At 42.6% G+C, this 17,553-nt stretch overlaps 1 protein-coding gene across 2 annotated transcripts in view; it reads left to right on the top strand.

Annotated features, from left to right (window-relative positions):
- Positions 1-14,498, top strand: part of polk (polymerase (DNA directed) kappa) — a 110,543-nt gene extending 96,045 nt beyond the window's left edge. For both annotated transcript variants that reach the window (XM_078563629.1, XM_078563639.1), the window contains exons 14-15: positions 12,050-12,101; positions 13,911-14,498. In XM_078563629.1, coding sequence (XP_078419755.1) covers positions 12,050-12,101; positions 13,911-13,995 — 137 coding nt within the window. In that variant the 3' untranslated portion in view covers positions 13,996-14,498. The remainder of the gene's footprint in view (positions 1-12,049; positions 12,102-13,910) is intronic.
- Positions 14,499-17,553: the final 3,055 nt, after the last annotated feature.

Below are 17,553 nucleotides of genomic sequence, written 5' to 3'. Positions count from 1 at the left end.
CACCATAACTATCCTTGGTTATGTTGTGTCTCTCAAGCAGGATGGACCCATGAGAGGTGGTGGTACAGTGGTATACAGTCAGGATGGAGTCCTCAACATTGACTCTGGACCCCATGAAATTTCAAGGCATAGAGTCATTATGGCACAACCATTTGGCCCATGAAGTCACTGTAGAGCAATCCAATCAGTCCCATTCCCTCACTTTATCCCATAGCCCTGCAAGTTTATTTCCCTCAAGTGCCCATCCACTATCCCATTGAAAGCATTGTCTGCATTTTCACCACCCGGGTAGGTAACAAGTTCCAGGTCATTACGACTCATTACACAAAAAAGTTCTTTGTCACGTATCCTCCTGATTACCACTTACAGTCCCTCCATGAGCTGATGAATCAGTACTCCTCCATGTTGAACACCAATTGGAAGAAGCATTGAGGGTGGTAAGGGCACAGAATGTACTCTGGGTAGGGGACTCCAATGTCCATCATCAAGAGTGGCTTGGTGGTACCGCTTCTGACCAAACTAGCTGTTTCCTGATGGGCATAGCTTCTAGATTAGGTCTGCGGCAAGTGGTGAGACAACCAACAAGAAGGAAAAATCTACTTGGCCTCATCCTCTGCAATCTGCTGTCACAGATGCATCTGTCCATGAAAGTATTGGTGTGAGTGACCACCACACAGTCCTTGTGGAGACAACGTTCCATCTTCACATGAAGGATACCCTCCATCATGTTGTATGGCACCGCGCTAATTGAAATAGATTTTGAACAGGCCGAGCAACTCAAGACACCCATGAGGTGCTGTGGGCCATCAGCAGAATTGTATTCAACCATGAGATGTAACTTTGTGGCCAGACATATTCCTCCCTCTATCATTACCATGAAGTTGGGGGATCAACCCTGGTTCAATGAAGAATGCGGGAGAGCATGCCAGGACCAGCACCAGGCATACCCAAAAGTGAGGTGTCAACCTTCTGAAGCTAGATTGTGTGCCAAACAGCAGAACATGAGATTAACAGAGCTAAGAAATCCCACAAACAACGGATCCGATCTAAGCTCTGCAGTCCTTCCACATCCAGTTATGTATAGTGGTGAACAATTAAGCAACTAACCAGTGGAGGACGCTCCACAAATATCCCCATCCTCAATGATGGGGGATCATCAGTGCAAAAGACAAGGCTGAAGCATTTGCAACCATCTTCAGCCAGAAATGCAGAGTGGATGATTCATGTCGCTCTTCGCCTGAGGTCCCCAGCATCGCAGATGCCAGTCTTCAGCCAATTTGATTCACTCCATATCACATCAAGAAACAGTGAAGGCACTGGATACTGCAAAAGCTATTGACCCTGACAGCATTCTAGCAATAATTCTGAAGACTTGTGCTCCAGAACTTAGCTGTGCCCTTAGCCAAGCTGCTCCAGTACAGCTACAACACTGGCATCTACCTGGCAATGTGGAAAGTTGTTCATGTATGTCCTGTCCACAGAAAGCAGGTCAAATCCAAACTGGCCAATTATCTTCCCATCTGTCTTCTCTCGATCATCAGCAAAATGATGGAAGGCATCACTGACAGTGCTATCAAGCGCCACTTACACAGCAATAACCTGCTCACTGATGCTTAGTTTGGGTTCTATCAGGGCCACTTGCCTCCTGGCCTCATTACAGCCTTGGTCCAAACATGGACAAAGAAGCTGACCTCAAGATGAGGTGAGAGGGACTGCATGTAGACATGAAGGCAGCATTTGACTGAATGTGGCATCAAAGAGCCCTGGAAAAATTGAAGTCAGTGAGAATCAGCAGGAAAACTCCCCACTGGAGAATCTTAACGATCTCCACTTGATATTCAATAGCATCACAATTGCTGAATCCCTCACTATCAACATCCTGGGGGGGGGTTACCATTCACCAGAAATTGAACTGAACCAGCCATATAAATACTGTGGCTACAAAAACAGGTTAGAGGCTGGAAATTCTGTGGTGAATAACTCACCACCTGACTCCCCAGAGCCTGTCCACCATTTACAAGCCACAAGCCAGGAGTGTGATGGAATACTCTCCCCTTGCCTGGATGAGTGCAGCTCCCACAACACAAGAAGTTTGACACCCTCCAAGTCAAAGTTGTTTGCTGGTCTCCACCAACGATGCACAGTGGCAGCAGTGTGTACCAAATACAGATGCACTGCAGCAACTCTTGAAGCTTCCTTCAAAAGCACCTTCCAAACCTGCAACCTATACCAACTAGAAGAACAAGCGCAGCAGATGCATGGGAACACCACCACCTGCATGCTCCTTCCAAGCCACATGCCATCCTTACATGGATGTTCCTTCACTGTCGCTGGGTCAAAATCCTGGAGCTCCCTCCCTTACATCACTATGGGTGTACCTACACCACATGGACTTCAGCAGTTCAAGAAGGCACCTCACCACCACCTTCTCAAGGGCACTTAGGGATGGGCAATAAATGCTGGCCTAGCCATCTATGCCTACATCATGTGAAAGAATATTTAAAAAAATTAAAGTAGCTATATAGTTTGTAAATGTGGATGAAGTTCTCAACGTGACATGTTTCTGTTTCTTGGTGTGCTGTCAGACTGAGCTGCTAAGTGATGTAGTCGCCTTGGTGGAGGAAAAATAGGCTTACCAGTCTATTGGATTGCTCTTTAGCATTCAATGTCTTTAGCCATTTCTTGAGTGGAGTGAATCAATTTAGCTAAAGAATGGCATCTGTGATGCTGGGACCTCAGGAGGAGGCCGAGGTGGATCATCCATTTGGCACTTCTGACTGCTGCAAGTGCTTCAGCCATGCCTTAGGCATTGATGTGCTGTGCTCCCCCATCATTGAGGATGAATGTATTTGTGGAGCCTCCTCCTTCAGTGAGCTGTTTAATTGTCCACCATTCATGACTGGAATGTAGTGGTAGTAGGGGACAGCGTAGTGAGGGGGATTGACATTGTTCTCTGCAGCGAAGAGCAAGAGCCCGAAGGCTGTGTTGCCTACCCAGTGCCAGAGTTTGGGACATCTGCTCAGGGCTGGAGAGGAACTAGCGGCACCAGTACTAGGGAAAGTGGAGCCGTACCGTTGGGACAGTCTATACCAGATCCGTACTGGGACGAGTGTTCTTGCAAATCGCATAACAAGGGAAGTAGAGAGGGCTTCAAACTAAACAAGAGGGATGAGGGATCAAGCTTGGGTAGATGTGGCGAATCAAGGGGTAGATTCAAGGCAGGAGACCGCAATAGTAATATGGGAAATGAGGGTCATAGAATAGCAGGAAAAGGCAGAGAGATAAAACCTAAGAATACACCAGTAGTCAAGACTAGATATTACAGGGATAACAAAAAGACAAAACTAAAGGCTCTGTATCTGAATGCACGTAGCATTCATAACAAAGTAAATGAATAGATAGTGCACATTGAAGTAAATAAATATGAACTGATAGCCATTACGGAGACGTGGCTGCAGGATGACAAAGATTGGATCTTGAATATTGAGGGGTCAATGTCATTCAAGAAGAATAGGAAGTTAGGTAAAGATGGAGGGGTAGCACTGTTGATCAAGGATGCCATCTGTGCAATGGTTAGAGATGGCTTTGGTTCAGGAGATCAGGATGTAGAATTGGTTTGGGTGGAGATGAAGAATGGTAGGATAAAAAAGTCACTAGTAGGAGTGGTCTACAGTAACCACAATTTAGAACAAAGCATACAAGAAGAAATATTGGGTGCTTGTGATAAAGGGATGGCAATAGTTATGGGTGATTTTAACCTACATATAAACTGGAAAAATCAGATTGGCAGTAGTAGCCTGGATGAGGAGTTCATAGAATGCTTTTGAGAGAGTTTCTGAGAGCAGCACATTCTGGAACCAACCAGAGAGCATGTTATTTTTGACTTGATATTGTATAATGTGACCGAAGTAATTAACGACCTCAGAGTGAAGACACCCCAAGGAGCAGCGACCACAATATGATTGAATTTCACATCCAGTTTGAAAGGGAGAAGAGTGGGTCCAAGGCTAGTATTTTAAATTTAAATAAGGGCAACTATGGGCATGAAAACTGTGCTAGCTGAAGTGAACTGGCATCAGGTCAAACATGGCCAAGGAAACATCCTGCTGATTACTATGTACCGTCTCCCTCAGCTGATGAATCGGTACACCACCTTGTTGAACATCACTTGGAGGAAGACTGGTGATGGCAAGGGCGCAGAATGTACTCTGGGCGGGGGACTTCAATGTCCATCACCAAGAGTGGTTGTGGAGCACCTCTACTGATCGAGCTGGTCAAGTTCTAAAGCTTATAGCTGCTAGACTGGATCTGCAGCAGGTGGTGAGGGAACCAACAAGAGAGAAAAACACACTTAACCTCATCCCCACCAACCTGCCTGCCGCAGATGCATTTGTCAGTGACAGCATAAGTAGGAGTGACCGCCGCACACTCATTGTGGAGATAAAGTCCCACCTTCACATTGAGGATACCCTCCATTGCGTTGTGTGGCGCTACCACAGTGCTAAATGGGATAGATTTCGAACAGATCTAGCAACTCAAGACTGGGCACCCATGAGGTGCTATGGGCCATCAGCAGCAGAAGAATTGTACTCAAACACAATCTGTAACCTCATGGCCTGGCATATCCCCACTCTACCATTACCATCAAGCCAGGGGATCAACCCTGATTCAATGAAAAGTGTTCTTGCCAGGAGCAGCACCAGACATACCTAAAAATGAGGTGTCAACCTAGTGGAACTATAACTGGCATGCCAAAAAGCATAAGCATTGAGTGATAGACAGAGCTAAGCAATCCCACAACCAATGGATCAGATCTAAGCTCTGCAGTTCTGCCACATGAATGGTGGCAGACAATTAAACAACTTACTGGAGGAGGAGGCTCCACATATATGCCCATCCTCAATGATGGGGGAGCACAGCACATCAGTGCAAAAGATAAGGCTGAAGCATTTGCTACAATCTTCAGCCAGAAGTACTGAGTGGATGATCCATCTCAGCTTCCTCCGGAGGTCCCCGCCATCATAGATGCCAGTCTTTGGTCAATCCAATTCACTCCACATGATATCAAGAAATGGCTGAAGGTACTGGTTAGTGCAAAGGCTATGGACCTTGACAATATTCGGGCAATAGTACTGAAGACTTGTGCTCCAGAACTTGTCGTGCTCCAGAACTTGTCGCGTCCCTAGCCAAGTTGTTCCAGTACAGCTACAACACTCGCATCTCCTAGCTATGTGGAAAATTGCCCAGGTATGTCCTGTACACAAAAAGCAGGACAAATCCGACCCGGCCAATTACTGCCCCATCAGCCTACTCTCAATCATCAGTAAAGTAATGGAAGGAGTAATCAACGGTGTTATCAAGTGGCACTTGCTTAGCAATAACCTGCTCACTGATGCCAAGTTTGGGTTCCGCCAGGGCCACTCAGCTCCTGAGCTCATTACAGCCTTGGTTCAAACATGGACAAAAGAGCTGAACTTCCAAGGTGAGGTGAGAGTGACTGCCCTTGATATCAAGGACGCATTTGACCGAGTATAACATCAAGGAGCCCTAGTAAAACTGGAGTCAGTGGGAATCGGGGAGTGGGGAAACTCTCCACTGGTTGGAGCCATACCTAGCACAAAGGAAGATGGTTGTGGTTGTTGGAGGTCAGGCATCTCAGCTCCAGGACATCGCTGCAGGCGTTCCTCAGGGTAGTGTCCTAGGCCTAACCATCTTCAGCTGCTTCATCAATGATCTTTCTTCCATCATAAGGTCAGAAGTGGGGATGTTCACTTGCGCAATGTTCAGCACCATTCGTGACTCCTCAGATACTGAAGTAGACCGTGTCCAAATGCAGCAAGACCTGGACAATATCCAGGCTTGGGCTGACAAGTGGCAGGTAACATTCGTGCCACACAAGTGCCAGGCATTGACCATCTCCAACAAGAGAGAATCTAACCATTGCCCCTTGACATACAATAGCATTACTATCACTGAATCCCCCACTCTCAACATCCTGATGGTTATCATTGACAAAAACTGAACTGGACTAGCTACATAAATACTGTGGCTACACGAGCAGGAATCTTGTGACAAATAACTTAACTCCTGACTCCCCAAAGCCTGTTCACCATCTACAAGGCACAAATCAGGAGTGAGATGGAATACTCCCTGCTTGCCTGGATGAGTGCAGCTCCCACAACACTCAAGAAGCTTGACACCGTCCAGGATAAAGCAGCCCGCTTGATTGGCACCACATCCACAAACATTCACTCCCTCCACCTCCGACGCACAGTACCAGCAGTGTGTACCATCTGCAAGATGCGCTGCAGGAATTCACCAAGGCTCCTTCGAAAGCACCTTCTAAACCACGACCACTACTATCTAGAAGGACAAGGGCAGCAGATAGATGGGAACACCACCACCACCTACAAGTTCCCCTCCAAGTCACTCACCATCCTGACTTGGAAATATATCGTCGTTCCTTCACTGTTACTGGGTCAAAATACTAGAACTACCTTCCTAACAGCACTGTGGGTGTTCCTAAGAAGGCAGCTCACCGTCACCTTCTCAAGGGCAACTAGGGATGGGCAATAAATGCTGGACCAGCCAGCGAAACCCACATCCCATGAGTGAATTTTTAAAAAACAGGCCTAGTCTAGAAGCTATATCATTTAGGACTTGGCCAGCTTGGTCTGTGGTGCTGTTACTGAGCCACTCTTGGTGATGGGCGTTGAACTCCCCCACCCATAGTATATTCTGTGCCCTTGCCGCCTTAAGTGCTTCCTCCAATTGGTGTTCAACATGGAGCAGTATTGATTCATCACCTGAGATGTGTCAGCAGATGGTAACCAGCAGGGGTTTTCCTTACCCATGTTTGATCTGATGCCATGAGACGTCGTGGGTCCAGAGTCAATGTTGACAACTTCCTCCTGACTGTATACCACTGTGCGCCACCTCTGGGGTAGTGATTGTGGTGTCTGGGACATAGTCATGCTCACGGAATCATACCTTACAGATAATGTTAGGCTGTTGCTTGACTAGTCTGTGAGACAACTCTCTCAATTTTTGCACAAGCCCCCAAATATTGATAAGGGGAATTTTACAATGTTGATAGGGCTGGGTTTGTCATTGTTGTTTCCAGTGCCTAGGTTGATGCCAATTGACCTCTCCAGTTTAATTACTTTTCATAGACTTTGTAGTGATTTGATGCAACTGAGTGGCTTGCTAGGCCCTTTCAGAGGGCATTTAAAAATCAACTACATTGCTGTGGATCTGGAATATGGGCCAGGCCAGATAAGGACGGCAGATTTCTGTGAGTGAATTAGATGTGTTTTTATGACAATTGACAATGGATTCATGATCACTACTACCAAGATTAGCTTTTTTAATTCCAGATTTATTAATTGAATTTAAATTCCACCAGCTGTTGTGGTGCAATTCAAACCCATGTCCCCAGAGCATTAGCCTGGGCTTCTGGATTATTAATCTGGTGACCACTGCGCTACCCCCTCCCCCTAAGATCCCTTAGCTGATGCCTATTGTTTGTGAATGGTTTGGGATAATTTTAAAATGCGCTGTCAGAGTGGGGTGAGCAGCGAGATGTGATACAAGTTTGTCTAGTGCCCCTCAGAGGGGCACTAACTTAACTTTTTTGTCTCTAATCTGTGACATAATATTGATAACTGAGAGAATGTGGATATAGATTAGTGACAGTAAAGAGATGAAACTGGTTATAAATTACTTGAAGAAGCTGAGAAAATGGTGAGTAAATCTTTTGTTAATTTTTTTTCTAAATGCATGTAAGAATCTAAAGCAGAATGCTGAGGGCTATCAGCAAATTTCCTCCATAAAGTGATGCTTCCCTCACTCCTTTCCAATGAAAACTGAATTTGGTGGTACAGAACTTGAGCATTGCTGAAAAAAGACAATTTGTCAAAGCTTTTTGTCTTGCACTCATCGGACAATTTGCAAGAGTAATAATGTCAGTTGTTGTTTCCCATGACATTGGTATTCTTGCAAACTGCCCTGATGAGTGCCAGATGAACGAAAAGCTTCAACAAAATGTCTTCTTTCAGCGAAAACTGAATTATGGAATATCAAGTGGTACACTGGGTTAGTTTACTATCCTTTCACCTCTCGGCCTAGGTTTCAGCTTGGATGGGGTGAAATCTGCTTCTCTCTACTGTCCCAGACTTTCATGCTGTTGGAGTCTTCTAAGAAATGAGATTGTGAAATTTAATCGTTCCCATGGATGGAGGCCCTTAGTGGCCAGGAGAAAAAAAAGCTAAATGTGACTCTGCACACATTGCACTAAGTGGGAATCGCAGTCAGAGAGAATATAAACATAGCTGCTGTGAGAAATTTACATTTCCGTAGTGAAGGTTGCTCTGCTGAGTTTTTATTTGTTTCATGGTTCTTCAAGACTGGCCCAGCTTAATAGCTGATAGTGTCCTAGCAACCCAGAGATTGAGAGATTGAATTCAATAAATCCAGCAGTTTGTGAGATGGCACCAAAAAATTACCATGAAATCTGCTGGATTTTTGTATAAACCTAATTGGCACACTTACATCCTTTTACAGAAAGGAACCTGTCACCCTCACCTGATCTGGCCTCCATGTGACTGCAGTCCCAAACTGGCTGTTAACGCCATCAAGGCTAAGCAGTAAATACTACATTTCGGTGTCGCCCAAATTCCAAGAACAAAGGAAAGCAAGATGCCTACATTACCCCTCGACTTGAATTTTGTTACATTAAAAGATTTAAAAAGAGAGTCAAAATTTCGGTTGATAGCTGAAAGAATGACACAAGATTTCGCGTTTTAAAACTTTTACTGTAACAAATGATTTATTGACTCATGGTATTTTCTTTTTGTAGGCAACTCATACTTTAAACTACAGAAAGTGATGTTCCTCTTTTATACTTATCACCCATCTCTCCAAGGAATTACAATCGTTTTAGCAAATAGTCCACTGTTGCTCCCAGCTTCCAGTGGGTTCCCGTATCCATGTTTCACCGAGTCGTAACTTTGAGTGACCGTCTCTAGGCACTTTCTTCAATTGTTGGAGAGTTTCTTAAATCCATCACTAACAGTAAAGCCTGTTCCAATGCTGCTTCTTCCCCCTGGCCAAACCAGGGCATATGCTTAGAAGGCCACAGAATGCATTTCTTCAATTAGAGACCGTGTCCCCCATGCATCTGACTGTGGTAGTTTGCATGCCAAATGGCCTTTTCTGTCTGCTGACCACACAGAACTGCTGTCTGCATGTGATATTCATTGATTGTAGGGAAGCCTGTAACCTAATCTCAAAAAATGGCTTCCTCTGCCCGCTTCCCCATCTCAACATGAAACACATCAGCCTTGCATCCAGGTAGAAATATTAATTGGCTACTCTTGACCCCAACTTCCTTTCATCTTAGAAGGAAATGGACAGCAGTTTACAGCACAACTGCTTACATCCAACACCTACAACACCTTTTTGGGACTTTGGGAGACTCCGAGTCTATTGATTGTAACTCAGAGACTGCTGCCATTTTCTTCAGACATAAATACCTCACACCTCCTTCTCAGGAAAACAATCTAAGCCTTCCTTTGAACTTTTAACAATTAAACCGCCCAGGTTTACTGTCAGGCAGGCTTTAAAAGTCTCATGACACCCTTCATTTATCCTAAATTTCAAACTACAGTCCCAAAATATATTAATCTTATAAATCTCATAATTGTGACACTATTCTAATGTATTCCTGGCTGTTGCCCTGCATTCTACCTTCTGTAAACTTGAGATCATGCAAAACTCTGCTGCCCATGTCCTTGCTCAGTTACCTCAAGTACACTTCCTAACACCCTGCTTCCTGTAAGGACTGTGTTTCATTCTCCTAGTTTCTGTTGACCTGTTCTGATGATGCAACTTTCTACGATGGTGCTTCCGATATGTCTTTGCTTTTCCTCAACCAAGCATTTCCAACCTCCACTGTGGTTGACAGGGCCCTCAACCATGCCCAACCCATTTTCCTCACTTTTGCCCTTATCCCTTCCCCTCTGTCCTCTCTTTCCATCCCACCAGTCTCTATTTAAAGAATCATTGTCTGCCATTTCCACAACCTCCAGCATGATGCCACCGCCAAACACATCTTCCTCTATCTTCCCTGTCAGCATTCTGAAGGGACCATTCCCTCTGTTACATCCTGTCCACTCCTCCATCGCCCCCAACGCAGCACCTTCCCATGCAATCGCAGGAGCTGTAACACCTGCCCCATTTATCTCCTCTCTCCTCACTGTCCAAGACCCCAATCAGTCCTTCCAGGTGAAGCAGCGATGCCCTTCTTTCAGTTTAGCCTGTGTTTGCTGCTCACAATGCATTCCCCTCTACATTGGAGAGACCACACGCAGACTGGCTGACCACTTTGTGAGGCAACTCTGCTCAGTCCGCAAGCACGACCCTGATCTTCCTTTTGATTGCCATTTCAATTCACCATCTTGCTCTTATGCTCACATTTCTGTCCTTGATCTGCTGCAATATTCCAATGAAGGCTAATACAAGTTGGAGAAACAGCACCTCATCTTCCAATTAGGCACCTTATATCCTTCTGGACTCAACATTAAGTTCAACAACTTCAGACCATGAACTCTGTACTCCATTTTGAATTTTATTTTGCCAAGTGCTAGTCTGTATCTTGTTCCTATACTTATGCTTTCAGACAGAGCTGACCTTTATTCTTCTATTAGCACCTACTCTGGACCAATGCTTTGTTTCTTTACTGTTACCATTACCACTCCCTTTGCCTTTTGTTCCATGACATCTTTGGTATTAAATCTCCCCCACCCTCTAATCTATCCCCTACTTTCCCTTTTATTCCACCCAACCCTGCCCCTTTTTTCAACAGCAAAAAAAATCACATTTCTACCTCTCTTCAATTCCAAAGAAGTCCCAAAATATTAACTCTGTTTCTCTCGCCACAGATGCTACCAGATCTGCTGAGTTTTTCCAGTACTTTCTGTTTTTATTATTGGAATATTTCATTACTTAAAGGCATTATATGATGTAATGAGAAAGAGAAAATTTATTAACCACTAAGCCCGAGGAAAGAATAATAAAAACATGACATCTCTCTCTCACACAGGTATCAGAAATGAGGGAATTAAAAAAAGCTAGAAGAATATAGGGTTAAGTGTCCTTTGCTTATCCTTGAGGCATAGACTGTTAAACGTTGTGACTGATTTGGATCAGCTGGTTTTGTAAATGTGGTCAGATGTAGAAGATTGTGCAAATATTATGAGATCTCAATTCATTGATAGGTTTTTGATGCTTAACTTCTCGAACCGGGTAACAATCTTTTCCCAAAAGGGGGAGAGAACGCAGCTTTTCAACCTGTTTCCTCTGCTGAAAACTTTCTTGACACTCCGTGTCACTTGCTACTACAGTGGTTGCAGCCTGGCCTGTTATACTTCGCCCATTATGTATTTCCAAGGGTTTATGGGTGGGTCTGGTAGATTTTGGTGATAGCCATTGCCTCAACATCCAGCACTTTGCATTTTAATGTCTCTTCCTTGGACAGTGATGAGTTTTGAAGATGGGTCTGAAGGTTTGTTTATTTCATCTTCACCTTGGAAGGCGGCCTTGCATTTTTAAGTAGTTTGTTCTGTCTCATTTCGAATTGCAAAATTTCCAGTCAATTGAAAGCTGAATAATCATATTTTCAAAAATAAAGGGGCATATCCTCGTGACAATATATACAAGTTGTTGTAACAACTTCAAAAATTCAGTTGATTGTTTTTTTTTGGCGATGCAGCTTAGGGAACTTTAGGCTTCTTCTTGGATGACTGTTATGCCTGACCTGGAGGTGTGTTTGCTAATGCTGATTCATAAAGTAACAAAGTATTCCATTTCCTGTACTGAAACTCTCAACTGGATAAGCACAAAAGTTTCACCCCTCCAAAACAAAATGTAAATAATGATTGCAAAAATGTTTTGGCTCTGTGTAGTGTTTGAATAGAATGCTAAGTAATTATTCTGAATTGTTTTTCCCTGTGGGGGCGAAAAGGATATTATGTTATTTTTTGATTGATAGGTCTGACAGGATTTGGGAAAACGTCTTCAAATTCAATTGCTCGAACAAAAAGGTGAGATAATCAAGGTAGTATTGTATCTCCCTTTACTGATTATAACTTTTTATTATTTATACATTTGAGTCATATATACTGAATTGAAGAGTGTGTTAATGAAAAACTATGGCTTTGTTTTATAATATATTTGGCAATGTACTAAGTATATTTTCTATAAGTTTTATTCATGTGAAAACATGTGTTCTTTGCTAGCTTTGCACTACTTCCCTCTCTCTTATTTTTGGGATAACGCAAATACTGTTTGCATTTGGAACATGTTATTGGAATAAATAACTTTCTTTATTTTCTGCTTCTGTATGATTAGCTCAAGAGCTTGAGAAATATGTTGGGACAAAGTGGTATTTACCACCTTTTGAAATGGATAGGAGAATTGGAGTCCATGTTGTGTCTGGTGCATAATAGTAAGGAAGAATAGCTCTTTGGTAGTACAGAATTTGTGTATTGCTGAAAATGCTATTGAAGTTTTTTGTCTTGCATTCATCAGGGTAGCCTGCAAGATAAACCAACATTAAAAGGAACAACAGTTTATACTGCATGAGAGGAGAGTGCTGATTGCTTGACAAGTGGACTCTGATTGGTAGAAGCGTTGCCATGGAAAATGTAGCAGAGAACAAGTTAACTGCCCAGATTTTGTTCAAATTCAAACCAGGCAGGTTGACTCTGATTGGTCAAGGCATTGCGATGGGGAATGGCTGTCTGCCAAGCTTTTGTTTATGCGGAAAAGGTGCAATGCATGGACATGCTCCCTTTGTCTGCTAACAACAGGGCTCTGTGTGCGAGTATATTCTAGCATGTATAAGTGAACCACACTGCAAGCCCCACTGATAATCTTAAATTGGTTTTCAGTGTAATTCTTAGCACAATCAGGATTGCTTGGCAAGCATTTCCAATCTCAAAATCACATCTAATGTTGGACACTATGTTTTCAGTTTTGCAAGCACGGGATGGTTGGGTACGGTCAGTATTTTGCCTGTTGCGAATGGTCGAAGGGACGTGCTGTTTGATACGATCTGCCAGTCATTGAGGCATATGGCCCACATACCTGGCGGTCCTAATGAGTGCAAGACAAAAAGCTTTGATAGCTTGTCTCTTTTTTTTCAGCAATACTTAAGGAAAGAGTATTGTTAGTAGCAAGTTTCAGATTATGAGAAATTAAGTATTGTTATGGAAACATTTTCTACGAATATGGTTTAAGAGTGTTGGAAGGAAGACTGGAAAGTGACATGTGGGTCTCAGTTGGCTACAACACCAAAGATGAACTTGCTTAATTTTTAAAGGTTGGCAGGTGGGGAGGCCCATTTGTACAAGGCTGGTAAGTTTATCTTTGGTGTTTCTGCTGATTGAGTGAGACCCATGCATCACAAGTCAAAGACACTAGCACAATGTAAAATGTGTTCTCTGATCACTGGATGATGCGCAAGAGTGTTTCTGGGCTTAACTGTCTGTCAGGAAACATCTGATTTCATGATTTATGAGTAAATGAACCTGGGCAAGGTTAGAAATTTGCTGTACAAAGAATTGTAGATGTGACAGAAATGCAAACCTGGCTGTCTTCTTTCCTCTACCTCTAACTGACACTAATCCTGACTTGTTGGGTAGGTAATTAGTTCTTATCCTTCGTCCACCACTACCCTCAAACTAAATGCTAAGAAGAAAACGTCACCTTATTTTCTATTCACCTTTGTGTAAAATCCAATGTGATCTAAATCCAAACAAAAAACTGAGGAGTCACCTGAACTTAATTCTCGCTGTTTTGTTGTTTGCAAATATATTTATTGAATATTTTCTTTCTAAAATTGTTCCCAGGACTGGATCCGCGGCCCAGCAGCCAACAACCAAGAAAGCAAGATGTAATGATTCCAAAAACACCATTGATCGATTTTTTAAATAAGCTAATAAAACAAATTGTTGATTTTATATCACAGTGAATTGTCAGTGTTATAAAGCACAGTGTACAGTACATGTTATAAAGCACTTTTGTTTATATATTTAATATATCCTATTCAACTAGTGATTTTTGATTTTATTATTTTGTTGAAAAATTGTTCCATAGATATCTAAGCCACAAATTTTAGGTGTCGAGAACAAATTATAACTATTACTGGTAATACATAATTACTTTTTACAGACTGAATTTAAATAAATATGAAACTATAAATGCTTTTTCACTAAGAGCAATATATATTTTTGATCTCAAAAACATAATTTGGGTATTTAAGAAATCATGTAAGGTACAAAAATAATTTTAAAAGACTAAACTCTTTAAGTTTGTATAGAAAGATTGCTATTCATATTTTTGTAATAAATTTATGGAAAGGCACACAACTGTAAACATGTGTTGTGCTATTTATAATAAAATAAAGTATTTCTATTAGATGAAATGGTATTTCTTGATTGATGTGGTTGGATTTGGTTTTGTCCAATTTCACTAAAGTACTTGTATTAAAAACAACAAATGCTGGAAGTACTTACCAGGTCAAGCAGCATCTGAGTAGAGAAACAGAGTTAACATTTCAGGTCAGGGTCACCTTTCATCAGAACTGAAGAAAGATAGAAATTTAAACCTTTTTAAGTCAGCAGAAATGGGGAGAGGGCAAGAAGAACAAAAGAGAAGGTCTCTGATAGGGTTGAGGACAGAAGAGATTAGATAACAAAAGATGTCATGATACAATAGCCAAAGTGAATGATAATGGGTATAGTAAAGAAACAAAGGGAAAAAGTGAAGACAAGGATAGCGGAAGTTATAAGTGTTATTTTAAGCTTTTAACTATATGGCACTCATATTCTACTAAGAGTTGCAAGTGGTATAATTTGAAAAATATTAGAAGAGAAAGGAGCAGGTTGCCTTTCAGCTGGGGAATTTGTCAGGCCAGGAGGCTGGATTACAGAAAGAATGTTTATTAAAATTATGGGAATAAGAAACAGAACTAAAATGCTAACCTAAAAAACAAAATTGCCCTCTCATTAACCATATGTTAACATTTCTAGTGAATAACCCATGATATTTTATGCAGAAGTATGGGATCTAAGGATAATTGCTTTGGCTTGAAGCTTATTTTTATTTAAATTAAATTTTCTTATGTGTGCAATCTCACATATTTTATGATGCCATTATGCAATTTGGGTGCAGGAAGAGCATATCCATGTTTCTTGGTATGGCTATGCTTACATTTGGAATAATATGGGTCTAAGGATTCAGACAATTTGCTTGGTTTGTGGAGATTAGTAGAGACTGGGAATAAAGGGATGGGGAGGTTTCACTTTCTAGTTGGGATCATGGTCCTCCATAGTCAGTAGGTGATCACTGTGCTGAGTAGGCGCAGTAAGCCTATGGAATTATGAGACTAGTTTTGGCCTTTACTGTTAAGAACTGCACAGTTAAGAACAGCTGAACCTGGGAGCACAGCAAGAATATTCGGAGGAGGATGCTTTCTGGTCACAGCCCATTCAGCAGTTATCTGTCATGGAGGGTTGAAATTTGTAGGTGATGTTTGGTAATGTTTATAATCCTGAATTGACATCTGCATATTGCTATAGGTGATGGTATGACAACAAAAATAACTTGATTTTTATAGCACCTTTAAAGTAATGGAACATCCCGAGGTGCTTCACATTTGTTCAGTTGTTGTCACCGTAGCCTTAATGGGACCATTGGCATTACCTTGCTTCTTCTCTGGCTTTCTTCAAGTCCATATCTCAATATTATCCACCCATCTGTTTTTTCTTCTTCCTCTTCTATTTTTACCCCCAACTACTACTTCAGTTGTTACCAGGACAAGGCTGTTGGGTCTTCGTTTCCAGTGTCCATACCTGGCTATCTTTTTCTCTCTAACAATAATTAGCAACCCTAGTGATTCCTGAACTAATCCAATAATTTTGTCTTTCTGTCCATTCAGCTGATTCTGAGCAAAGCCAGAATTCATTGCCTATTCCAAGTTGCCCTTGAAAAGGTGATGGGAGTCATTTTTTGAACCATTGTAGTCCATGTGGTGAAGATAATTCCTAGTGTTGTTACATAGGGAGTTCCAGGATTTTGAAACATCAATGAAAGAGCAGTGATATATCTCCAAGTCAGGATGGCGTGTGACTTAGAGGGAACTTGCTGCTGATGGTGCTTCCATGCATCTGCTGTCCTTTTTCCTTAGGTAGTAGAGGTCACGAGTTTGGAAGGTGCTGTTGAAGAAGCCTTTGCGGGTTGCTATAATGCGTTCTGTGGGTTGTACACAGTACAGCCAATGTGCAATGGCGACGGAGGGAGTGAATGGTTAACATGGTGGATGGGGGTGTCAATCAAGTGGGCTCCTTGTCCTGGTTGGTGTCTAGCTCCATGAGTGTTATTGGAGATACTCTAGTCCAGGCAACTGGAGAGTATTCCATCACACTCCTGACTTGTGCCTTGTAGGTAGTGAAAAATATTTGGGGAGTCAAGTGGTGAGTCACGTACCACAGAATACCCCGCCTCTGACCTAGCCTTGTAGCTTCAGTACATATGTGGCTGATCCAGTTCCTGGTCAATTCAGGATGTTGATGATGGGAGATTTGATGATGATAATGCCATTGAATGCCAAGATGAGTTGGTTAACACTCACTTGATGGAGATAATCACTACGTGGTACTTAAGTGGCATGTAACATTTGTGCCACTTATTAGCCCAACCCTGAAAGGTGTCTAGGTCTTGCTGCATGTGGGTATGCACAACAGGCACAACTATTTTCCTTTGTGCTAGGTATGACTCCAACCAATGGAGAATTTTCTCCCTGATTCCCATTGACTTCAATTTTATTAGGGCTTCTTCATGCCACACTTGGCTTAATAGGATTTAACGCTGCTTTGTGGGCATCCATAAATGGTAACCCAGGAATTGATAGAGAGGTGCTGACCATTTCCAACTATGAATTTTGCTACCAGGGTCCAGGCTTAAATCACTTGGATTTGACTGCCAAACCAAAATGGTTTAAAGTTTGGGAGACTAAGTCATTCATCTCCCTAGTCTTATTTTGAAAGCTGTAATGCAGGGGCATTCAAGCTTTTTTTGCTTTGATGGCCCAAACAAGTCTCACCATGCCTCTCTAGACAGCACCTTCCAAACCCACACCATTACAATTTAGAAGGACAAGGGCAGCAGACACATGGAGACACCACCACCTGGAAGTTCCCCTCCAAGTCACTCACCATCCTGAGTTGGAAATATATCGCCGTTCCTTCACTGTCACTGGGTCAAATTCCTGGGACTCCCTCCCTAACAGTGCTGTGGGTGTACCTACACCACATGGACTGCAGCGGTTCAAGAAGGCAGCTCACCGTCACCACCTCGAGGGCATATAGGGGTTGGGCAATAAATGGTGGCCCAGCCAGCAGTGCCCACATCCCATGAACCCTTAGAAACCAAATGTAAAAATCCATTCTTTTGCATACATTGCTGATACTGTGTTAACAGATCCTGGTGTCC

Source organism: Cetorhinus maximus, chromosome 2, assembly GCF_964194155.1.
Source record: "Cetorhinus maximus chromosome 2, sCetMax3.hap1.1, whole genome shotgun sequence".
In the NCBI taxonomy this organism is placed as follows: Eukaryota; Metazoa; Chordata; class Chondrichthyes; order Lamniformes; family Cetorhinidae; genus Cetorhinus; species Cetorhinus maximus.
Note: the sequence above shows the minus strand (reverse complement) of the source record. Positions and strands in the feature narration are given on the sequence as shown.